The following is a 19,460-nucleotide window of genomic DNA, read 5'->3' as shown; positions in this document are numbered from 1 at the left end:
CAACAATATTGCTCACAGAGGGCAACTGAAGGGTTAGCTTCATCCTCAAGAGTTTTGCCTCTGTACAAAAAACTAGCATACATGAAGAGAATATACAGGTTTAAACCAGTGGAATAATCTGCAGCTGTACAGTTGTGAGCCTGGAAGAGAAGCTGCCAATGCAAGGAAAATCTGTGTTTTGTATTTTAGCTTCAAGCACAAAAAAAGCATGTTTTATGTGAGGTTGGATGAGTGAATCTGGATGGAAAACAAAAATCCTGAAGGAAGGAAGAAAAGAAAAAGAAAAAAGGAAGAAAAAGAAATGACCGGGTCCCATAATTCAGCCAGGTTTATGGTGGCTCACTTTGTAATCGCAACTGTACTGCTGTGTTATAACACATATAGAGGTAACACATAACACAGATTAGAGGTGAGGCGTCACTCCGAGTTCAGAAGCATTCTGGGAAAATCCTGCCAATTAATAATGGAAAAACGACAGCTAATCATTTCAGATGAGCCTGGTTTGTGTTGGTAAAAAAATAACTTGAGGACAGTCACAAGAACAATCCAAAAAGGAAACAAAAATCTGAAACAAAACCTCATCTCGCCGCTTTCGCAGGAGGCACTGGGAGTTTTCTAGTTGCTTTTTTTTTTTTTTTTAAACCAGTTTAGCGTTGACTGTCGGTAGAAGGAGAGCGGGATCGTGGGGATCTGGAGCGAGAACGGGAGCGTGAGCGGGATCTTGAACGAGAGCGGGATCTGGACGACCTCTGAGCCGCCGGCGGCGAGGACGGCGTTACTGATTTGCTGTTTTTGGACGAGCGTTTGGGGTCCTTTGATTTGGGGCTGGGCGAGGAGGCGCCGCGCGCCGGCGTGCCGCTGCGGGAGTGGGAGCGGTGGTGGGCCTTGGCGGGGCTCCGGGAACGTCTGGGCGAGCGGGACTGAGAGCGGCCGCGGGAACGGGAGCGCGAGCGGGACGAGCTGTCCGAACGGGAACGGCTTCTTGACCTAAACAAGCAGAAATAAAACAATTAGGATGGAAAACTGGTGACAACTGAAAGGAAAATCTCACAGTTTGGACAAATTTAAGAACTTTCCAAGGCATGTTTTCAAACTCTTCCAGCAAGTTTCAATTCACTATTAAATGATATGTTAATAATGTCTTGTGACAATATTCTATATCAAAGAAACTGTTCTGAAGTGCCTCTCCTCCAAGAACACACAAAAAACTATTTAAATAATGTTTAATGTATAAACATTTAAATGTTTATACAGCCAATCTTTATTTCAAATACATATCAAGAAGGCACTGAAACAATCCAAACAATTAAGTGTTGAGGTAAATGACCTCAATGCTCAAATTAAACGCTAAAACCAAGAACGTTGCAGTAAAAAATAAATCTCTAAAATAATCTTCTCGCCAAGTTTTCTTACATTTGACAAATATAAATAACTTTGGTGATTCTAACTGGCCTAAAAGAAGAAAAGTTTTGTTAATTTAACTTCAGAGTGAGAAAAAAAGTCTTATTATTAGGTGTATTAAAATATCTGGTTTCAACCATATGTAACGATTTCCAAGTTTAGGTTTTCAATAAAACGTTAGATTACATTTTATTACAAAACTGTGATATTCCGCACCTTATATACTTAATTGAAATTCAAGCTTTCAAGTTATAGCCAATACTTTCCTTGCTGAAACAGTTACTTTTGCAATGTTTAATTTTATAGTAGAGGGAAAATTTGATGCAGGTTTCAGTCAAACTTCATGCAGGAAACTCACCTCTTTTTGGAAGCTTCAATAAGTTTGATTTTCCTTCCATTGATTTCCTTTCCAGACAGTTTTTCAAGGGCATTTTTCAGATCACTATGAGAGGCAAACTCAACCACCCTGAAAGGGGAAAATAGAAGAAACTTTTTTTAAAAAAAGAAAATGAAACGGAAGCCATCAGGTGTATCATCTATTGATATTGATCACTTGTCTGTCATTACATATTGCTATTTATTTATTGCCCAGCCTTAAGATGGCAATAAATCATCATTGTGTGAAGAAAACACGAACAAAAACACAATTTTAACAATGTTTATATACCGTTATTGATTTATTGTGCAAGACAGAAATAAATGTAAATTCTTACGGGAAGTTTTTCTGGATAAATTCCCTCCCGTTCTTGTTAGCACCCTGAGTCTTACCCTTCGTTGAGTTTTGGCCGATGTGCGTCTGCGAATGTCACCTCTCCAGCTTGTCTCATGAAATCCTTCAGGTCCTACACACGCAAACTCAGGTCAGTTTTCGGAGGGGTGCGGCGAGCAACAAGCACAGGCTGAGATATTAACTGCACTGATTTACCCAAAAGGAGAGATAGTTAGATTCTCAGAACTACACAGACTACAGCAATTACAGAGGATGAGTCCAAGAAACTCAATGGCTGCTCACCGACTCAGTGCTTCTAACAGGATTGGTTTTAGAAAAATAAAAAAATACAGATTAAAATAATAATAATGGGTTTGTTTTGATGTAAACCCTTTCTGTCAGGGATCACTGCAGCACAAGGTCAGTTTCTTCCAGCAGCATTGAGATCTGTGAGCTCATCGCTCCTTTAAAACTACACAGATGATCATCATCTTCATCCACTGGGCTGCAGCATCTGGCACCAAGAGCCCCATTTCCCCCCCGACAAGGAGGGTACGGGTGGTGCCGGGCGCCGGGACCGCCCCCGTCTCGGCACCCCACCTCAGTAAAGAGTGAACAGGGTGGAAGAGAGGAAACTACTACCTGAGAGCGATACCCTTTGGGGTGGGCCGCAGGCTCTCCGAGCCCACCATTACCAGGATTACAGCAGATTTTATCCACGGGCCCCTGGGAGGAACTCACACCCTCTCTCTCTCTCTCACGATGAGTGGGGGACACCACGGGGGAAGGAAGGATGGGGGGATATCGATCGATCGAAGCCCCTCAAATTAACGAACCATCGATCAATACGCCACCACCATCGACTCTCGCTCTCTCCTCTGCTTTCTCTCTGCCAACTCTGTTTCCTCTCTCTCTCGCCCTCAACCACACAGCAGGCGGTGCGAGCGAGCGAAGGGCCGCCAGCGCCTCTAGTGTGGAGCGAGCGCTCACATGACCAGCAGGCATCAACTAGGAGTAGGACACACTGGCTGACAGCACAGGCTCAACCCAGACTGAAGGACCCAGAAGGGGTTAACTCCACCATAAGCGAGCTCTTCCACATGACACAACAGTCAAGCTGGCAAATAAAGGGGTGGAGAATTGGTTAAAATGTGAAAACATGAACAAATTTGGTGTTTTGTTGCTTTGTGTTTAGCTAAAACTGCATTTAAAAAATATCAATAAGTGTTTAATTCTGAAACAATTACAAAATTACTGAAACCAACTCACCTGGCTAAGTATGATAATACAAATACATTTTTTAAAGTTGGTTTTTAGCAGTCAATTGTACAAGAATGTGTATTGTTGGAATTAAATAAATGCAGGTGGTGATATTTGTGAAAAATAATACATTTAAAAGAAATGCTAACCTGCCAGCTCACGCGGGAGGACAAGTTTTCCACAATCAGACGGTTCTCAGTGCGCATCGGAGGCGGGTTTCGGCTAGAAGGAAATTAAAAAATAAATAAGAAGTAAACCTTTATTTCAAGACAAAAAAGTAGCACAAAACTATTCCCAAGAAAAAAAAACAATTATAGAGTTATGTGTTCACAGCCAAACAGACTTTAAAAAGAAGGGAGGAAATAAACAATATCTCAATGATCAATAAACTTTAAATTCTAATGAACATTTAAACACTGGTACAGGAAGACATTTGAAATATCCAAAAATAAACAGAAACAACAAGTAAAATAAATTATGATGTCTCTGTAACCAAAATTATCTTTCAAAAACAGGGACAGTTGAGACCAAAACACCAGACTGAAGACTTTTATCATTCAGGTTTTGGTAAAAAAGAGAGGAAATAAAAGAAAAAGATGATAAATCAAGCAAATGAAAATGATTGAGTTTCTTTTCTTCTTTCATGCGATTAATTGATTTGTTGTTTATTGTGTCAGGGGTATATTTAGCACATAGAAATAACCTAAAACAAGTTCAGTCTGCTTTAACTTCAAACTGTCTTAAGGTGTATCAAAATAAATGGTTTCAACTGTAAATAACACTTTCCAAGTTTAGGCGTTTGATCAAGATAAGACAAGATTTATTTGTCATTGTCATCTACAGATTACAACGAGATTGAGATCAAGCGTTAAATTGGACTTTATTACAAAGTTGTTCTGTTTGAATGGATATCTCACACCCATACAAACCCATAAAACAGAAACAATAGGAAAGTAAAAGCCTCTCTTTACCTCCGACTGTTTTGGGAACCTCTACCGTAGCGGTCAGAGAAACGTCCTCCTCCTCCGCCGCCGCCTCCTCGCCCGCGGCCCCCCCGCAGACGCACACGAGCATGCTCAATGGTGACCCTGCGGTTCACAAGGGAAGATTTTGGATTTAAAAAATAGAAACTCCATAGTTATACAAACAGAAAAGCTCAGTTGACAGGCATGATTTAGAAAGCCAATTAAGGGCCGATGTGAGTAGGAAGCTGGTGCTTATTTACTCCCTAAACTCCAAGCTACAACCACAAATGATTCTAATTTAATGTGATAGAATGGAGTGGCATGCATTTACATTGAACCCTTCCTGAGTCAATACTTCAGAATCATAATTCACCACAAATGAGTGTTTTGGTCCAAGTCTGCACGTCTACAGACTGCAGTATAACAGGATGTCTTACAATTACTCACCACTGTCTTCTCAAAATAAGTTTGTTTAGTTAGTATTGCAACTGCTGGTATAACAGTATATACCTGCAATTTCTATTACATTTTCAGGGTTTGTACATTTTTTCCCACAGTAAGGTTCAAGCACTTTTCCAGCACCAAATATATGATATTCTACAGCCAAGAGAAGCTTCTTGCATAAAATAACTCCCCTAAAACAGTCAGTAAGAGAAGTTTAGTCAGACATGGACAAAAAAACGTGCAAGCATTTTTATTATGGGTATGAAAACATCTGATATCAACTTTAAATAATATTTTCCAAATTTAGGCTTTTTACAAAACTTCTACTTTTAACTGTTCACTTTTAATAGAAATCAAGCAATTTGTAAACCTTCAAAACAAACTATTTGAAATTCAAGCGTTTAAAGATTTTAAGCAGGTTTTATTTGTAAAAACAATCCTTTTCTTTCTGCTTTTTTTCTACATTACTTGCAGCCCTGTACATAAAACCCTATAAAATACACATTAGGGTTTTCCCCAGAGTATTATAAGCCTGGTGGGCCACCAGGCTTTACTTGTTCCCCCACCAGGCTGAGCATTGCGTATTTATATAAAAAAAAAATTTTTGTTGCATTTTTTAAGACTTTGTAGTTGGGGTTCAGATATTAATTTTCCAATAACGCATCATTATCAAGTGATATTTTCAAATTTCATGTCAACCTTAAACATTTTTTAACTCAAAAACATGGATGAAAAAGCTGGATGAAATACTGCCCATGTGCTCTGAGCACAGGGCTTAGAAAGTTTTCTGGGGAAAACCTTGCACATCCAGGTTTGTGGCTATCCCATCTGTACAGAAACAAAGAACTAATACGGCCTGAAAGAACATTGTGTAAAACAGAACCAAGTTCAATAAGTCCATTAACTTAAAACAGGAAAATCTCACCTTTCATTACACAACTCTTTGCCATCGAGTTCATACACAGCATCTTCAGCATCTCTAGGATCATCAAACTCCTAAAAAACACAAAGAGGCATTCATAAAAGAGCTATGCAACCTCAACATCTTACTCTTGCAAGATTGGTATTCTAACACATGCATGTTTGAGTTAATCATTGCTTGCAAAACTGATGTTTTTAATTGCTCAACTTGCCCGCAAGGCGTACATTAATGTCGCTTCAGACTCATGCGAAATGTCGGGTTGGTGCTTGCTCAGGCTAGCAGAGAAGCATGGTGAGGTTTGGAGAGGGGGCAGGGGCATCCTTTCCTTTTTCTCATTGAAAATTCAATAAGAGGTGCAAAAAAAAATCACTCCCTCTGCAGTCAAACGTTAGGTTTATAAGGTGGAAATCTCTGGAATAATTTAACCCCACTTTGATTAGACGCTCTCCGGTTCACAAACAGTAATTTCACCGTGACCTACTTTCTCATGCGGTGACTCACCACGAAGCCGAAGCCTCTCTTTAGGTCAATGTCCCGAATGCGGCCGTATCCTTTAAAAAACCTCTCCACATCCTTCTCTCGGGCCGACGGGCTCAGGCGGCCGATGAAGATACGACATCCGCTCATGTCGACAGTTTTTAGTTTAATTTGCTGCAACCAGAAGATGTTTTAAGCATTTTTCCCCCGTTAGCATATGCTAGTCAACGGCGAGGCCTTAACTGTGTTACAAGCTACTGCATCAAAAATAACAGCTGAAACTATTTATACCGCTTCTTCTAACTATGCAGAATCGCTATAGTGAAAATATAAATATTCTAACTTTATGTACCTACCCCAGGAAGATTGTAGACCTATTCTTTCTTATTTTTATTTTTTTCTTTCTATCCCCTCAACCGTCGACTGTAATGCAAGATGAAACAAAATGGTGCCGCTGCTGTTTCAGGGCGGAGTCTTTTTAAAGAAAAAGCCTCACGTGACCTAGAGCGAAAGCACAGACTGCAGAACACGAACAAACCCGAAACGTATTCCGAACTTTTCCGAATATGGCGTCATAAACACGTCTTTTCCAACTGATGTAGTTAAGTTTTTGACCACTGGGGGTCACTGACACACTACTGAGTTTAATCAAACAATGGCTGCTTGCGTTTTTAAGACAAAAGACGTGATAAACGTCGAAAGAAATATTTTTTAACTCTTTAAATATTCTTTAACTTTTCAACAACCTAAATAATAGGCTAAGAAAGATGAACTGCGTTTTTTAGACTCACAAAACAGCATGTATAGAGACAGTCCTAAAATAAATCTTTAACTATGACATTATGGTCTTCCACGATAAATTCGCAAATGATTTATGAATTTATCAAAGCCGAAGGAAAACATGCGATGTAACCTCAGCTGCTTGAATGTACTTGGATTTATTCAACACATTCAGGTATTTCTTACATTAAGTAAAGTGGGATTTATGTGAAAGATAACTATTTTTTCCAACATTGTTTTGTAGTCAAAACTTTAAAAGTGCATCATGCATTTATTTATTATTGAGTGTGTAGTGGTTAAGTTATCAGACATTACGTTCAATTGAACAAACACTAAATGTTGTAACTCATAATATCCATGTTTCTTTTTAGAGTTGATATGGCTGTGGGCAAGATCTCCAGTAGCAGTCTGTCTTACAGAGATTCTGTTAAGCCTCTGACTAACAACAAAGCTTTTGTATAACAATCCTGTAAAGAGGATGATCATAGTCATCCATTATGTTCTCTATTTGCACTCATTTTCCCACTTCTCAGACATTCATTTGTCAAATTGTTTGTAAAACATATAGTGTTCCTCATAAAACTGCAATAAATCTCAAATTACCTCAAATTGGCTTAAAATTTGTAGATATAGCATAGCAAAATGTAAAAAAGTTACTTGCAACCCTGCTTGCATGATACACTTTCAAAAATTATGTGTGCATTTGTTTAAAACTGGTCTAAAACTGCCCATATAAAAATGTTTGCAAGAATATTTCCTTAACATTCAGTGCATCATGAAAAGAAATAAGGAGGACATTGAACAAAATTCACACCTTCATCCACATTTAAAAGAAAGCTTTAATTAGAAAGTTATATACACACTGTAAAATTAAATTAAACTTTATACAAATATTAAATTACTATCTTCAAATCCACTGCCATGTTCAGAGAGAAAAAAAAGTTTAAAGCATTGAAATTAAGAGTCCAGATGGGTAATTTTAACCTGTTATTTCTGGGGAATAAACACCGTACAACAGTGCTTCTTTAGAACTTTTGTTTTCCTCCAGTCGTCTTAAAACTTGAAGCCTTGCAGCAAAAGAAGCCAAAAGGTAATGAAATATAGGTGCTTTCAGGGTCATTGTTATTATTGTCAATCATCACAGTTGCTGGAAAAACAGTGGGGGAGAACAGAAAGGGACAGACATTCGCCTAGTTGAGCCCACAACAGAAGTAAACGTATTGATAAATAAAGACTTTTTTATGCATAGAATAGAAAAAGAATAGAGTAAGGCAATTGGGAAAATAACAAGTTGCAAAAACTGTAAAGCAATCAATTTGGAGGCTTAAGATTATACATATTAAAAGAAAAGAAAATGTACAAATCTAAGGCAACATTTTGTTTGCATGAATAATGTAGCCACTGACAATGACAGGAAAAAAAAAAGCCAAATAAAAACTAGAACAACTATTTAGACGGCTCGTGTGTGTCTGTGTGTTTTCAAAGCTCAAGAAGTAATTGTCAGGGTTTGTCTGAGCCATGCTGTTTCCACTGTGGCCAGCTCAAAGCTTTTCAAGTGGCAATGAAAACAGATAATGACTTCGAACAGAAGGACATGTTTCTCTCTTTAATTTGCACTTGGCGTTAAGAGTGAGTGAGTATGTTGAGGGGGACAGAAGGGGGTGTATTGCTATCTAACAAAGCCTTTTCTTCATTTTACTGCAACCAGTTGCAGTTTGTTTCCACAATTCTTAACAGTGGACAGTCTTTAGTTCAGCATGAAAACGGGTGAGCCAGTTCCTTTAAGGAGAGTGAAGTTTTACAGCCGTATTCTAGCTTGAGAGTGGATAAATAATACCCTTATTGTGTTGCAAACTCAATGCCACAAGTGAAGCTGGTTTGTTCATGTGACTTTTTTTTTTTTAAGCGATGGGAGGGATGTTTTCCTATGGTGAAAGACTGGGACATTGTCCTCAATCTGAGGACAAGCAAACCAGGAAAAGGGCTGCATCAAGGCCTACCATATCTGGACATGTTTTCTCCTGCCTGGCTACACAAGAAGTACACACACATACACACTCCGATTCGGCAACTCAAAGCAAATAGTCACACGCAAACAATAAATACATTGAGGAAAAAAATTTAACGATAGGAACCTTAAAAAGTTTAACCAGCTGTCCGATCACAACAGGCATCTCACTTCAGCTCAGGCAGAAAACCACGTCACCCCTCTCCCTGTACGAGAAGTGTAAGATGTGCAGCCAAAACACCAATCAATCCCACTCATGCAGCAGAAGCAGTGGCCTCTAGATACGGCTGCAGCTGGAGGCGGAAAATAAAGAAGCAGGGCTTTTTATAGCTGTGATATGGTGCTTAATGAAACGCCGCGCGCTGCTTTTAGCTTTTGTGACACGGTTGTCACTCCGGCTAATCCATTTGCTAGACAGCGGCGGTGAACAGAGAGCGAAGGAAACAGAGGAGGCTTCATGCGTCGTTCAGCGCGCCGTGACAGCAGTGAACTGAAAAACAACATGCAGCATTCGCAGAAGAGGGCCGCGAAAAGTCAAGTGTGACTCACGACTTTTCAAGTACAGCGGGAAGACGGTTCTGAGTGCCGAAGCTTCAGGAGCCAAAAATCACAAGTTAATCAAACTTTTTTTTTTTTGTATCAACAAAGATTCTGATCAGAACTGATGAGTCTATAGCGTTTGCTGAAAAAAAACAACACTGTTTGCAGTGGAGATACAGATAACTACACTGGGCGAGAGGCAAGTGCATGGTAACAATCCTGACTCAATAAGTAATTTTTCACTCTTATTCACAGGATCTACAGGATTTACGTCAACTGGGTTCCACTTAATGCATCTGGCCTTTGCGCATGTTCAACCAGTATTTGGGTCCGGTGGGCTCCATCATTGCTTATATTGCAGTATTGGTTGTTGGTTTTGCTTGAAAACAGTAATAGCAGAAGAGGCTGCAGTAGGAGATTGAGCATTGTTCTAGTCACTTCTCTGCTGGCTGCTCGGACGACAGAGGGGAGTTGTGGGGAAGTAAATAGACAGCCACAGTCAGTTCTGGACAGCAGCGACAGATAGAGGAAGGAGCTGCTGCTGCTGCTGCTGCTGCTGCTGCTGCTGCTGCTGATAGAGGGTCGCAGGCTTCATGCTTCCTTCAACAGAGGGATATCTGCAGGGGAACAGAGGAGTCATATGAGAGCAGAGCGAAGGTTATTCCGTCAACTTTGGTGCAAAACTGCATCAGTTTGTGCAAAGCAATGTTTTCACTTCCAGCTTTGCATTTTTCTGTTACAGATTGTGTTTCTGCTTTCCTCTGTGCAGGTTATGACATTAAATGTTGCTTTTCTTATTGTGTGACTTAACTTTTTTTCTGCACCAAGAAATTAAGGGTTGGAGTACATTGAAAGTAGAGCAGGGTAAAAATGTAATCGCAGATTTTTTCATACCAGATCCAATTTCTTGATTTTAATGGGGGGGTTTTCTAAAATAGAAATTACAAATGACAGAAGATGTTTTCAAAAAGTGTTTTTTATTTCAATCAATCCTTTGTGGATTATTAATAACAAGGTTATAGTTATAATTTCAGCAAAAAAAATTATGCAATTTTACCAGAAAGACTTAAAATTACATGAAATAAAATGAAGAAAAGTTTAGTAATTTTTTGTGGTGAGTTATTGTGAAAATAATATTTGTATTCTTAATATATCATGCCTTCATTCTCATAATTGAAAGGGGAAAAAAAGAAGAAAAAAATTGTAGCCTTACATAGACTCCATTATAGAGTTGACCTGAATTCAAAGTTCAAATAAACAGAAGCTGAAAAACACGCCTGTCAAACAAGATGGCCGCCTTGTGTGTGCTGACATCACTATGAACTATGGTAACCCAAGGGGTGCATTGGCCAAAAAAATAAAAAATAAAATAAAAATCAGGTTTTCCAAAAATTAAATCTTCAAAAACCAAAAATTACCAGCTAGTATAAACATACCCTGAAGAGTTGCTGCTAAAAAGTGATTTTGACTTAAGAAAGCTGAATATAAGTGCACATGCGTACATAAAATGTTAAATTCAAGGGATGTGAATATTTATAACATATGTAAATAAAAAAATGAATCAGTCAAACAGAAAATGTAAACAATGCATCATTAAGTCATATTCGTAAAAGATTTGAGTAGATTTTCCTCTTACCGTCAGCAAACTCGTCTACAGAGGCGACTGAAAGCAGACTGTGCTGGTCGCTGCTCTCAGAGTCTCTACGGAGAGGTAGGGGGCCCGCCCAAGCACCCGCAAGGTGCTCTCTAGCCCATGAAGTCGAAGAAGAGCAGGAGGAGGATGAGGGGGCCTGATGAACCAACACCGTCTCTGCGTGACGGCGGGAGGAGAAGGAGGAGGAAGAGGTTGATGGGAGACAGAAGTCTAATTCTCTGTGTTGGCGGCTCCTGCTGGAGCTTTGGCCCCCCGCGGCTCCCTGAGGAAGCCCCTCGGAGAGCACGATGGGGACCCGCGACTCTGGTGAAGCTGCAGCCGGTGGTGGAGAAGGAGGAGGGCCAGACATACCACAGGGTCCGCTACTTCCATATACCGCCTCTTCGTAGGAGGGCAGGGACACCTGGACGCCCTCCACCACGATGGAGCTGGTCTGGCCTGAGACGCCCTGCTCCCTCCTAATGACCAAATACAAACGCAGAATAATTTAACACTTAATGCTAAACCGAATATGGACAAAGTGATCTAAATCTGACATATTATGCTTCCTATGGGTTATACAAAACATGTTCAATACATTTTTGGATAATGAGATTGTAGTCTGCTTACGTCTGCCTATTTTGAGCCTTTGGCAGACAAAAATTGTTACAATTATACAACCATACATCTTTGAAAAGCATTAGTAGAACCTTCTGGATAACCAACAAGAATGCAGCAAGTGGTTTTTTGGATGGCAAGTCAACAACACTTGTCTTTCCAGCAGCCATTGTACTGCACAAACAGCTGTAAAACCAGCAAACTAAACATGCTGGAGTTCAGCTTGGGTTGTTAGGTGATGGGTTTGGCTTTTCTGGGGTTGCTAAGTAACAGGGCAGTGCCCTATAAATGTGAGTTAACAATCAGAAGGTTTTTGAAAAGGCTCTTTTTCCAGACACCAAAAAACATTAACTTATTGGCAAAAAAGTTGTTTTTTTTTATGCATCTAAAGATGTATAAAATATTATTTTTTACATAATAGGTCCCTCACACGAAACTCAGTTTTGGGTTAAGGTCTAACATGTTGTGAAATGCAGCAAAATCTCATAGTGATTAGTGTTGACTGTTTATCGGACTGTACGAAGCCATCTGGTCCATTACACAATCAACAAGACTGCCAATGAGCATCAAATCAAATCACCCTGGCTTTTCTACCACAGAGCACCAGCAGATGCAGTTGTCAAATGTGATCAGATTAACTTTTTGAAATGCTTTTATTTTTATTGGCCAGGAATGTCAGAAATGAAAGCTTGCAGAACAAGTCATACACGAGCTAAATTACACAACAAGAGTCAACCAAAACATGTGACTAACAGGTGGGAGCGCAAAAGAAGTGAACATATGGACCTTTTAATTTGATAGATTTAATACATTTTGGTAAAAAAAACACTGTAATTACCAACTACACCTAGTATAAGATGCAGAAAACATTCTCTTCAGTAACAAACAAAACACAACATAGGCTAAACTGTATGAAACCAGTTTAGTTTTGTGGTATGAGGAAACGAAAAAGAAAAGCTTTGACGTGGAAGTTATCTTACCTGTTGTGATGGAAGGACTTGAGTTTTGGCTGTACAAGGACAAACAGCACCACTAAGAGCAGGATGAGTAACACAGAACTCGCTGTGGTCAACACGATGGACAGAGCTGGCATCCCCAACGGCAGGCTGGGCTCCTTGTCTGGATGACCCAAGACAGATCAGAGTAGAAGTAGTTAAGATTGTTGACTCATACGCACATTTCCAGAGATCTTCGGACTTTTAACCAATTTTATAAGAATAAATAGAAAGGTTCACAATGAATTTGTAACTTGCTAAAATGGGAGTGAGTGACTTAAAATCAAATATACACGTTATTCAAATCTTTAATACGACAGAGTATTAGGGCCGGACTGAGTTTTTTTTTTTTTTTGCAATTACAAGAACAAAGTCATAATGTAATGAGAATAAAGACAAAATATTAGAACAATAATGACACAATAGCATCATAAGAAAGACATATTAGAATAAAGTTGTTTTAATGAGAGAAAAGCTTTGAAATTGATCAAGATCTGACGTGGGCAGCTTGTCTAGTTCACGATTCTTTCTTTGAAACAGACAGAGTAGTTTGCACAATTCTTTCCAAATTATAATTTTATAAGATGCACAACATAACTAATTTTTATTTTGTATAATTTTTTTTGGTGTAGTAATTATCATAAAATTACTGCTTCATTCTACTAATATTACAGCTGTATTCTGGTAATATTATGACTTTACTCCCATATCATTTTGACTTTATTGTCATGTGACTTTTTTCTTATATTATGACTTTATTCTCATAATGACTTTTTAAATCATATTACAACTTTCTCACAATATATGTTTATTCTTGCATTATTACGACTTTGTTCAAATACGACTTTTTTCTTTTTTTATTGTGACCCTTATCCTCCGTCATAATTTTACACATTTTCAAGCCTTCAAAGAAAAAAAAAGGAGAGAAAATTAAACAAATAAAAAAAAAAAAAAACAATAAATAGGATAACAAACCTTGTGTTAGTCTGCAGCTGATCTGCATGGGATTGTCCCACTCGCCGTTAAGGCAGGTGAGGTACTTGTAGTCGCCCTTCATCGTGTATCCCTCATCACAGAAATACTCGATGACGGTGTTGTGGATGAGACGGTGGCAGGGAGTCGGGTGGCAGCGGTAGCCTCCGTTCTCTGGTTCCGTAGGAGGCGAACACACTGGAGAGAGCAAGATGAAATGGATGTTTGATTAATATTACTGTGGCCAGAAAATCTGTTTGTCATCATTTCTACCTGTGGAGAGACTTCAGAGCTCAGAGTTTACCGAGAATGACACGCTGCTTCCTGCCAACTCTCAAGGACAAACGTTTCTGTCAGTGTTATTGTATTGTGTAGTGGCGTGGTGAAGAGAATTTTCAGTTTGGGTTTGCTCGTGTATTATGTGCTGAAGTTCGACTTCAAAAGTCTGTACTACTGTCTGAAAGTAACCATGCATCACTTTACTTCAATTTTGTGATAAATATAGAAAATTGCAATACATCAAATACACAACATTTTACCAAGCATTTTTGGTTTAGTTTCCAGTGCAAATATCTTAGTACACTTGGAATAAGACAAATGAACTTAAAAGAAACTTTGCAATTTCAAGATATAGGCACTTGTTTTAAGTAAATAACTCTTTAATATTGATGAAAAAGTACTAGTTCCATTGGCAGATAAATTAACTTAACACATGGGGAAAAAAATGTTGTTATAAGTTTAATAATCTGCCAATGGAACTAGTACTTCTTTATGAATATTAAGGAATTATTTACTTAAAACAAGCCTGTTTATGTAGCTACAAAGCTACTTTTAAGTTAGTTTTGTTTTATTTCAAGTGAACTAAGATATTTGCACTAGAAACTAGACCAAAAATACTTGGTCAGATTTCTGTTTTTGCAGTAAAATATTAAAGATTTTAAGGGGTATGAAGTACTCCATCTTTAAGTTTATCAACATGAAATAACATTTCTTTTAAATCAGCAATAAGGTTGCTGCTCACCATAGTTTTTGATACAATTTGGAGGTGACCGGGACCAAACTCCATCGCTGGTACAAAAGACAATAGCTGGTCCATCTGGAGTATATCCTGGATCGCAGCCAAATGTGAGCTGGGAGCCAGGAGGGTAGGAGACCTGCTTGGACTCGGTCTGGTTCAGCAGGCTTCCATGCTGCACTCTGAGTGGCGGCACACAACCTAAAGTCACACAACACAATGACAGGAATATTTATCAGCTCGCTGCTGGAAGGATTGGGAAACAAATGGGATTTGAGCTTCACTCCTCCGGCTTACGTAACCAACTCCCTGCAGCAGCCTGGCAGCCAATTTGAGATCATAATCCACATTTAATAATGCAAGATAAAAAAGTAATTATGTGCTATGTAAGTAAACAGAGTTTAGCTTGCCTCAAAACAGGAGGTGTATATTATTTTTTTATTTAGGAAGAGATTTTCATGTGCCAGCCAAGTGGAGAAACAAATTGTTTAGCTTTGGAGAAATGTTCTGTTTATAATTTGGATTTACTTTTAAATATCACATAAAATTTACTCAGTGTGTAGACAAGAATTGTTTTATTGCCACTCTGGCATCTGAGTGCTGCATTAATGTCACTGCGCTGTTTTATTACGCTGACATAAACCTTGGCCTGGTCTACCCTGAAGGCAGCTGTCGTCGGGTCAAACGACCTTTCAAAAGGGAAACTGTTGACAAGTAGAGCTGATAATTAAAGTGCACTGGTATTGTAACTAAAACTCTGCTGCATCTCACACCACAAAAAGAGGAACACTGGATCAAGATGACGAGTTGGATGGAGGAAGTCTCGCTACTGTGCAGAGGATTAAAATGTCACAGTGAGCTCCGTATAGATCCAATTCTTCTAGATTAGCTCCTGCTCATTAAACCACCCTCTTCCCAAACTGGTAATGGTTCAATCTGGCAGTAGGTCTGGGTCCTACTCTGGGTTCATTTATTTTCTGTTAATGGCAGACTTTGATAGCTGAGCAAGCCAAGAAACACAGGATGAGGCAGTAGCCTAGAGTTAATCATGTTTTGATCCACCTTCCCAGGCTTCATCTACGGCGCAGCAGGGCAATGCCAGCTCCTTGTGGAGCCTTGTTTTACCGCGGTGAGAGAAAATCATCTAAATGTGTGTTGTGTTCCTCGGAATAACCCCCACATTTAAAGCTACGATCTGGCGAGGGAGAGCGTCTAAATCCAGCACATCTGACACAACATTGCAGCACCTGTGTAAACTGAGTAAAACTCGGGGCCCAGACAGTAATCTGAGTAAATCTGGTGTGACGCCACCTGATGGCAGGTAATGTAGAGCAGCTGTCACGCCGTTTCCCGTCGTCCCATGTACGCTGGTGTATTAAGGAGGTCTAAATGTGGGGAAACGAAAGGGATTTTGTGAAACATGTCCAGTCATATCTATAAGTAAGTGCTCCCCTTCTGAACAGTGCATGTGTGTTGGGATCAAGAGTGTGGAATCCAGTATTCAGACCATGATATTGTCATTTAATTCGTTTCCCCCCATATCGAAGGATCAACTGACCATCTAGTACAGGGGGGTTGAACTAATTTTTATTACGGGTCACATCAAAAACCTGAATGTTCTTAAAGGGCCGGTTGTGCCAGAATACATTGATAAAACCAATTAAACTGTTAAAATATAAAAAAATAGCTGTTCCTCCAGGATTTGGAGATTGTTTTAGTGTTCTTTTTTCCAATCAAAATTGCAGATTCTGTGGTGCCAATTTAGAAAGTAATTTTTATGATATTTGCGCTAATGTATGATGTTAAATCTGACTTTTCATTACTTGCCATATCAATTATGGACTATAACTTGACATCACGTAAGGCTGCAGTCACTTAAACTCAATATTTTTGACCAATTTTGAGAAAATTTGCAGAACAATCAGAAAAAAAATGTGGAGATTTGTTGCTTTTGTGTGAATTTTGCAGATTTGTGAAAAACTGGAGGAACTTATTGATGTAATTTGGAGTCTAAAGGACCACATAAAAAGCTGCAGCAATAGAGAGCTTGAAAGAATGAGACTTAAAGGATTTGTTGCAGTTTTATGTGATGTGTATATTCCATACAGTTACTGCTTTAATTGTGATATATTGCTCAGGCTTATTTGTTAAAGTGTCAAATGCAAACAAAGGCGATCTCACAGACCTTTTTCCTTTGGCTTCATGATTTCCTATACAACTCAAAGTAAAACAGGTGTGTAAGAATTAGAGCTTGACTTCAGTAGAAACCAAGAATGTCATGATGAGATATAAAAGGCTATTACCGGATCTATTACTATTGCATATATAAATTAATCTTCTAATAATAGGTTGATGTTGGCATTGTAACTCTTTGTTTCACTTCTTTAATCTGTTTTATAAAGTTAAACATTGCATAGTAATCTTTTATTAATTAAAATGGGAGTAAAAATCTACTTTCCTCATTCAATTTGATAAAAATCTTATTACCCATCCTCTTTTGAAACTTTTGACAACTTGACTGTCACAAACAAACAGTAACAGAGCAAACAGCCACATCGCCCCACTTCAGTGTGTATTTAGAGATTGAAAAGAGACCATTTCCACAGCAGAGCCTCAGACGTTCTCTAATCTCCAGAGAGAAACGACGCTTTAAGCTGGCACCAGAAGATTAAATGCAAACACTCAAATGTGTGAGGCTTTCTCTCTCTCTCACATACACACACACATGCAGGGAAACAAAGTCAACACCCATAAACAAAGGCACGCCCAGGGCTGACAAGACTGACACCAGTGGGTGTGTTACTGAACTCTGCTGCGGAGAGACTGGATGTGTTTACTCAAGAGGTTTAAAGATGAACAAAACATTCAGTTACCACAGGGTTATAACAGCTACGTCATAAAATTCAGGTTTCATGCTGCTTTAGAAATAAAAACATGCTGCATAACTTGGGGATTATATATTTCATAGGTCATAAAATGTCTTGCTCAACAGATATATCGATTATCAACTCATTTATCTGGGAGTGAGAACAGTTCTTTTTCTAAAATATTATATATTTACTTGATTAAATATTATAATTTTAACTTCCATTAATTCTACAACATTTTTTATAAAATGCAAAGTTACAGAAATCCTTCTTCCTCCAGGATCCTTTTCGGAAAACGATTTCCAGTGATAGGTCAATCTCAGATTTGTCCCCAAAGTGTGCTTCATGTGGTAAAACAACACCAAGATGTATGCATTTAAAGTTGAACTTTCTACATCCTTCCTTTTGACTCACACACCCAAACGCCGTCTGCACATCCACATTTCAGGATGTTATTTGACACCGTGACCAGAGCAGTTGTTCCCTGGAAGGCATCGGGGAGAATAACGGCTCTCCAAGGAGAAGATGGAGGTAATGGAGGTGGTAAAGGTGATGAATTGATTACGTCTGACTGAGAGGCAGGAGGGGACAAAAAAGGCCTTAGGGGGCAGTTCAGGGCAGCAGCTTTAACCCCTGTTGTTATCCTTTGTGGTGACCCACAAGGCGGTCAGTAGAGCTGATGTGGACAGATGAGTTGTAATGATACTAATCTTTTTCCCCCCCTTTGAAATGCTTTTATTTGGGGGAGAGCCTTAAAATTAGAAATGCATGGGTGCCTTTATGTATGGCTGCTTTCCCAATAACCCAGGCATAAAACTGAGTTAATTACATAGATCTTAACTAGAAGAAAGGCTGGATTGTTAATATTGTTTTACACCATATTGAAATGAAAGGCTTTATGAGAATGAGTTGAAGGCAAAAAACTTGGGACGCTCCGATGTGAACATTTGGTCCAATATCAATAACCAATATAAATATTGCTGTTATGGCCAATAATCAGTATTTATTGATATTGCATGTTAAATATATTTCACCACCCTTTGAAACTTCAAAGAAAAAGCAAAAAAAAACCGACTTCATCGCTACTTCAGTTAAACTCCTACGGAGCGCTGGACCATCACCATCACAACACTCATATTTTACATAATGGTTTGTTTGTTTTTTATCAGGAGATTATACATTTATTCACATTATATACTTTTTTCAAAACTTCCATAACTTTTCCTTAAACATAAATCATCATACTGACGAAACAAAAATAAAGGAAAAATAAATCCCCAAAAAAAAATGTATTTGTGCTCTCAACACAAACACATTGTTGAGAGCACAATTAAACCACCATGTGAAACTAAACAGTTTCAGTCTGAATTAATCACAATCAGTGCAACCAAGTACGACACCACAGCTTGCATAAGAACAGACACAGAAAACAAAGGATCTAAATACAATCCGGCTAAAAATAAAACCATTCCTCTCCAACAAAGACACTCGCACACAATTTCTTTAAGAGAAATTGAAACGCAGGTCATCTGAAAAACAATCCCAAAGGTGGGAATTGTACATTTATGCCACTCTGGCTACTATGAAACTTAAAATGCTTTAACTACTGCAACAGAAAGTGATATAGGGTAAATGGAAAGATGAGGCCATAAAACAGCAAACAGATGGAGACAGGAGGAGAAATGTGACAACATCAGGAGGAAAATAGGGTATAAGAAATTACAAGCTACAAGGAAACATGTTTTGGCAAGTTAGAATGAACCAATACTTCTGGATGTAATGCATGACAATTATAATAGCCTGAAGGTGAGGCTGAAATCCTGATGAAGAGGTTCTGTTAGCTGAAAGAATGAA

At 38.7% G+C, this 19,460-nt stretch overlaps 2 protein-coding genes across 2 annotated transcripts in view; both read right to left on the bottom strand.

Moving 5' to 3' along the window:
* Window positions 1–622: 622 nt before the first annotated feature.
* LOC102234962 (serine/arginine-rich splicing factor 5) lies at window positions 623–6,647 on the bottom strand. Its single transcript, XM_023347780.1, has 8 exons — window positions 6,535–6,647; window positions 6,203–6,352; window positions 5,705–5,775; window positions 4,342–4,458; window positions 3,520–3,592; window positions 2,170–2,243; window positions 1,760–1,867; window positions 623–987 (listed from the first exon to the last, which is right to left on the bottom strand). The coding sequence occupies exons 2-8, from the start codon at window positions 6,326–6,328 to the stop codon at window positions 648–650; spliced, it is 909 nt and encodes a 302-aa protein (XP_023203548.1). The 5' UTR covers window positions 6,329–6,352; window positions 6,535–6,647; the 3' UTR covers window positions 623–647.
* Window positions 6,648–7,779: 1,132 nt separating this feature from the next.
* The window catches only part of susd6 (sushi domain containing 6), a 33,321-nt gene continuing 21,640 nt past the window's right edge, over window positions 7,780–19,460 (bottom strand). The window contains exons 3-7 of the mRNA XM_023347526.1: window positions 14,746–14,940; window positions 13,728–13,922; window positions 12,738–12,876; window positions 11,143–11,618; window positions 7,780–10,123 (exon numbers count right to left, since the gene is read on the bottom strand). Coding sequence (XP_023203294.1) covers window positions 10,098–10,123; window positions 11,143–11,618; window positions 12,738–12,876; window positions 13,728–13,922; window positions 14,746–14,940 — 1,031 coding nt within the window. The 3' untranslated portion in view covers window positions 7,780–10,097. The remainder of the gene's footprint in view (window positions 10,124–11,142; window positions 11,619–12,737; window positions 12,877–13,727; window positions 13,923–14,745; window positions 14,941–19,460) is intronic.

The sequence above is a fragment of the Xiphophorus maculatus genome, chromosome 15 (genome assembly GCF_002775205.1).
Source record: "Xiphophorus maculatus strain JP 163 A chromosome 15, X_maculatus-5.0-male, whole genome shotgun sequence".
Classification (NCBI taxonomy): domain Eukaryota; kingdom Metazoa; phylum Chordata; class Actinopteri; order Cyprinodontiformes; family Poeciliidae; genus Xiphophorus; species Xiphophorus maculatus.
The sequence above is the reverse complement of the archived record's forward strand: the minus strand, read 5'-3'. Positions and strand labels throughout refer to the sequence as shown.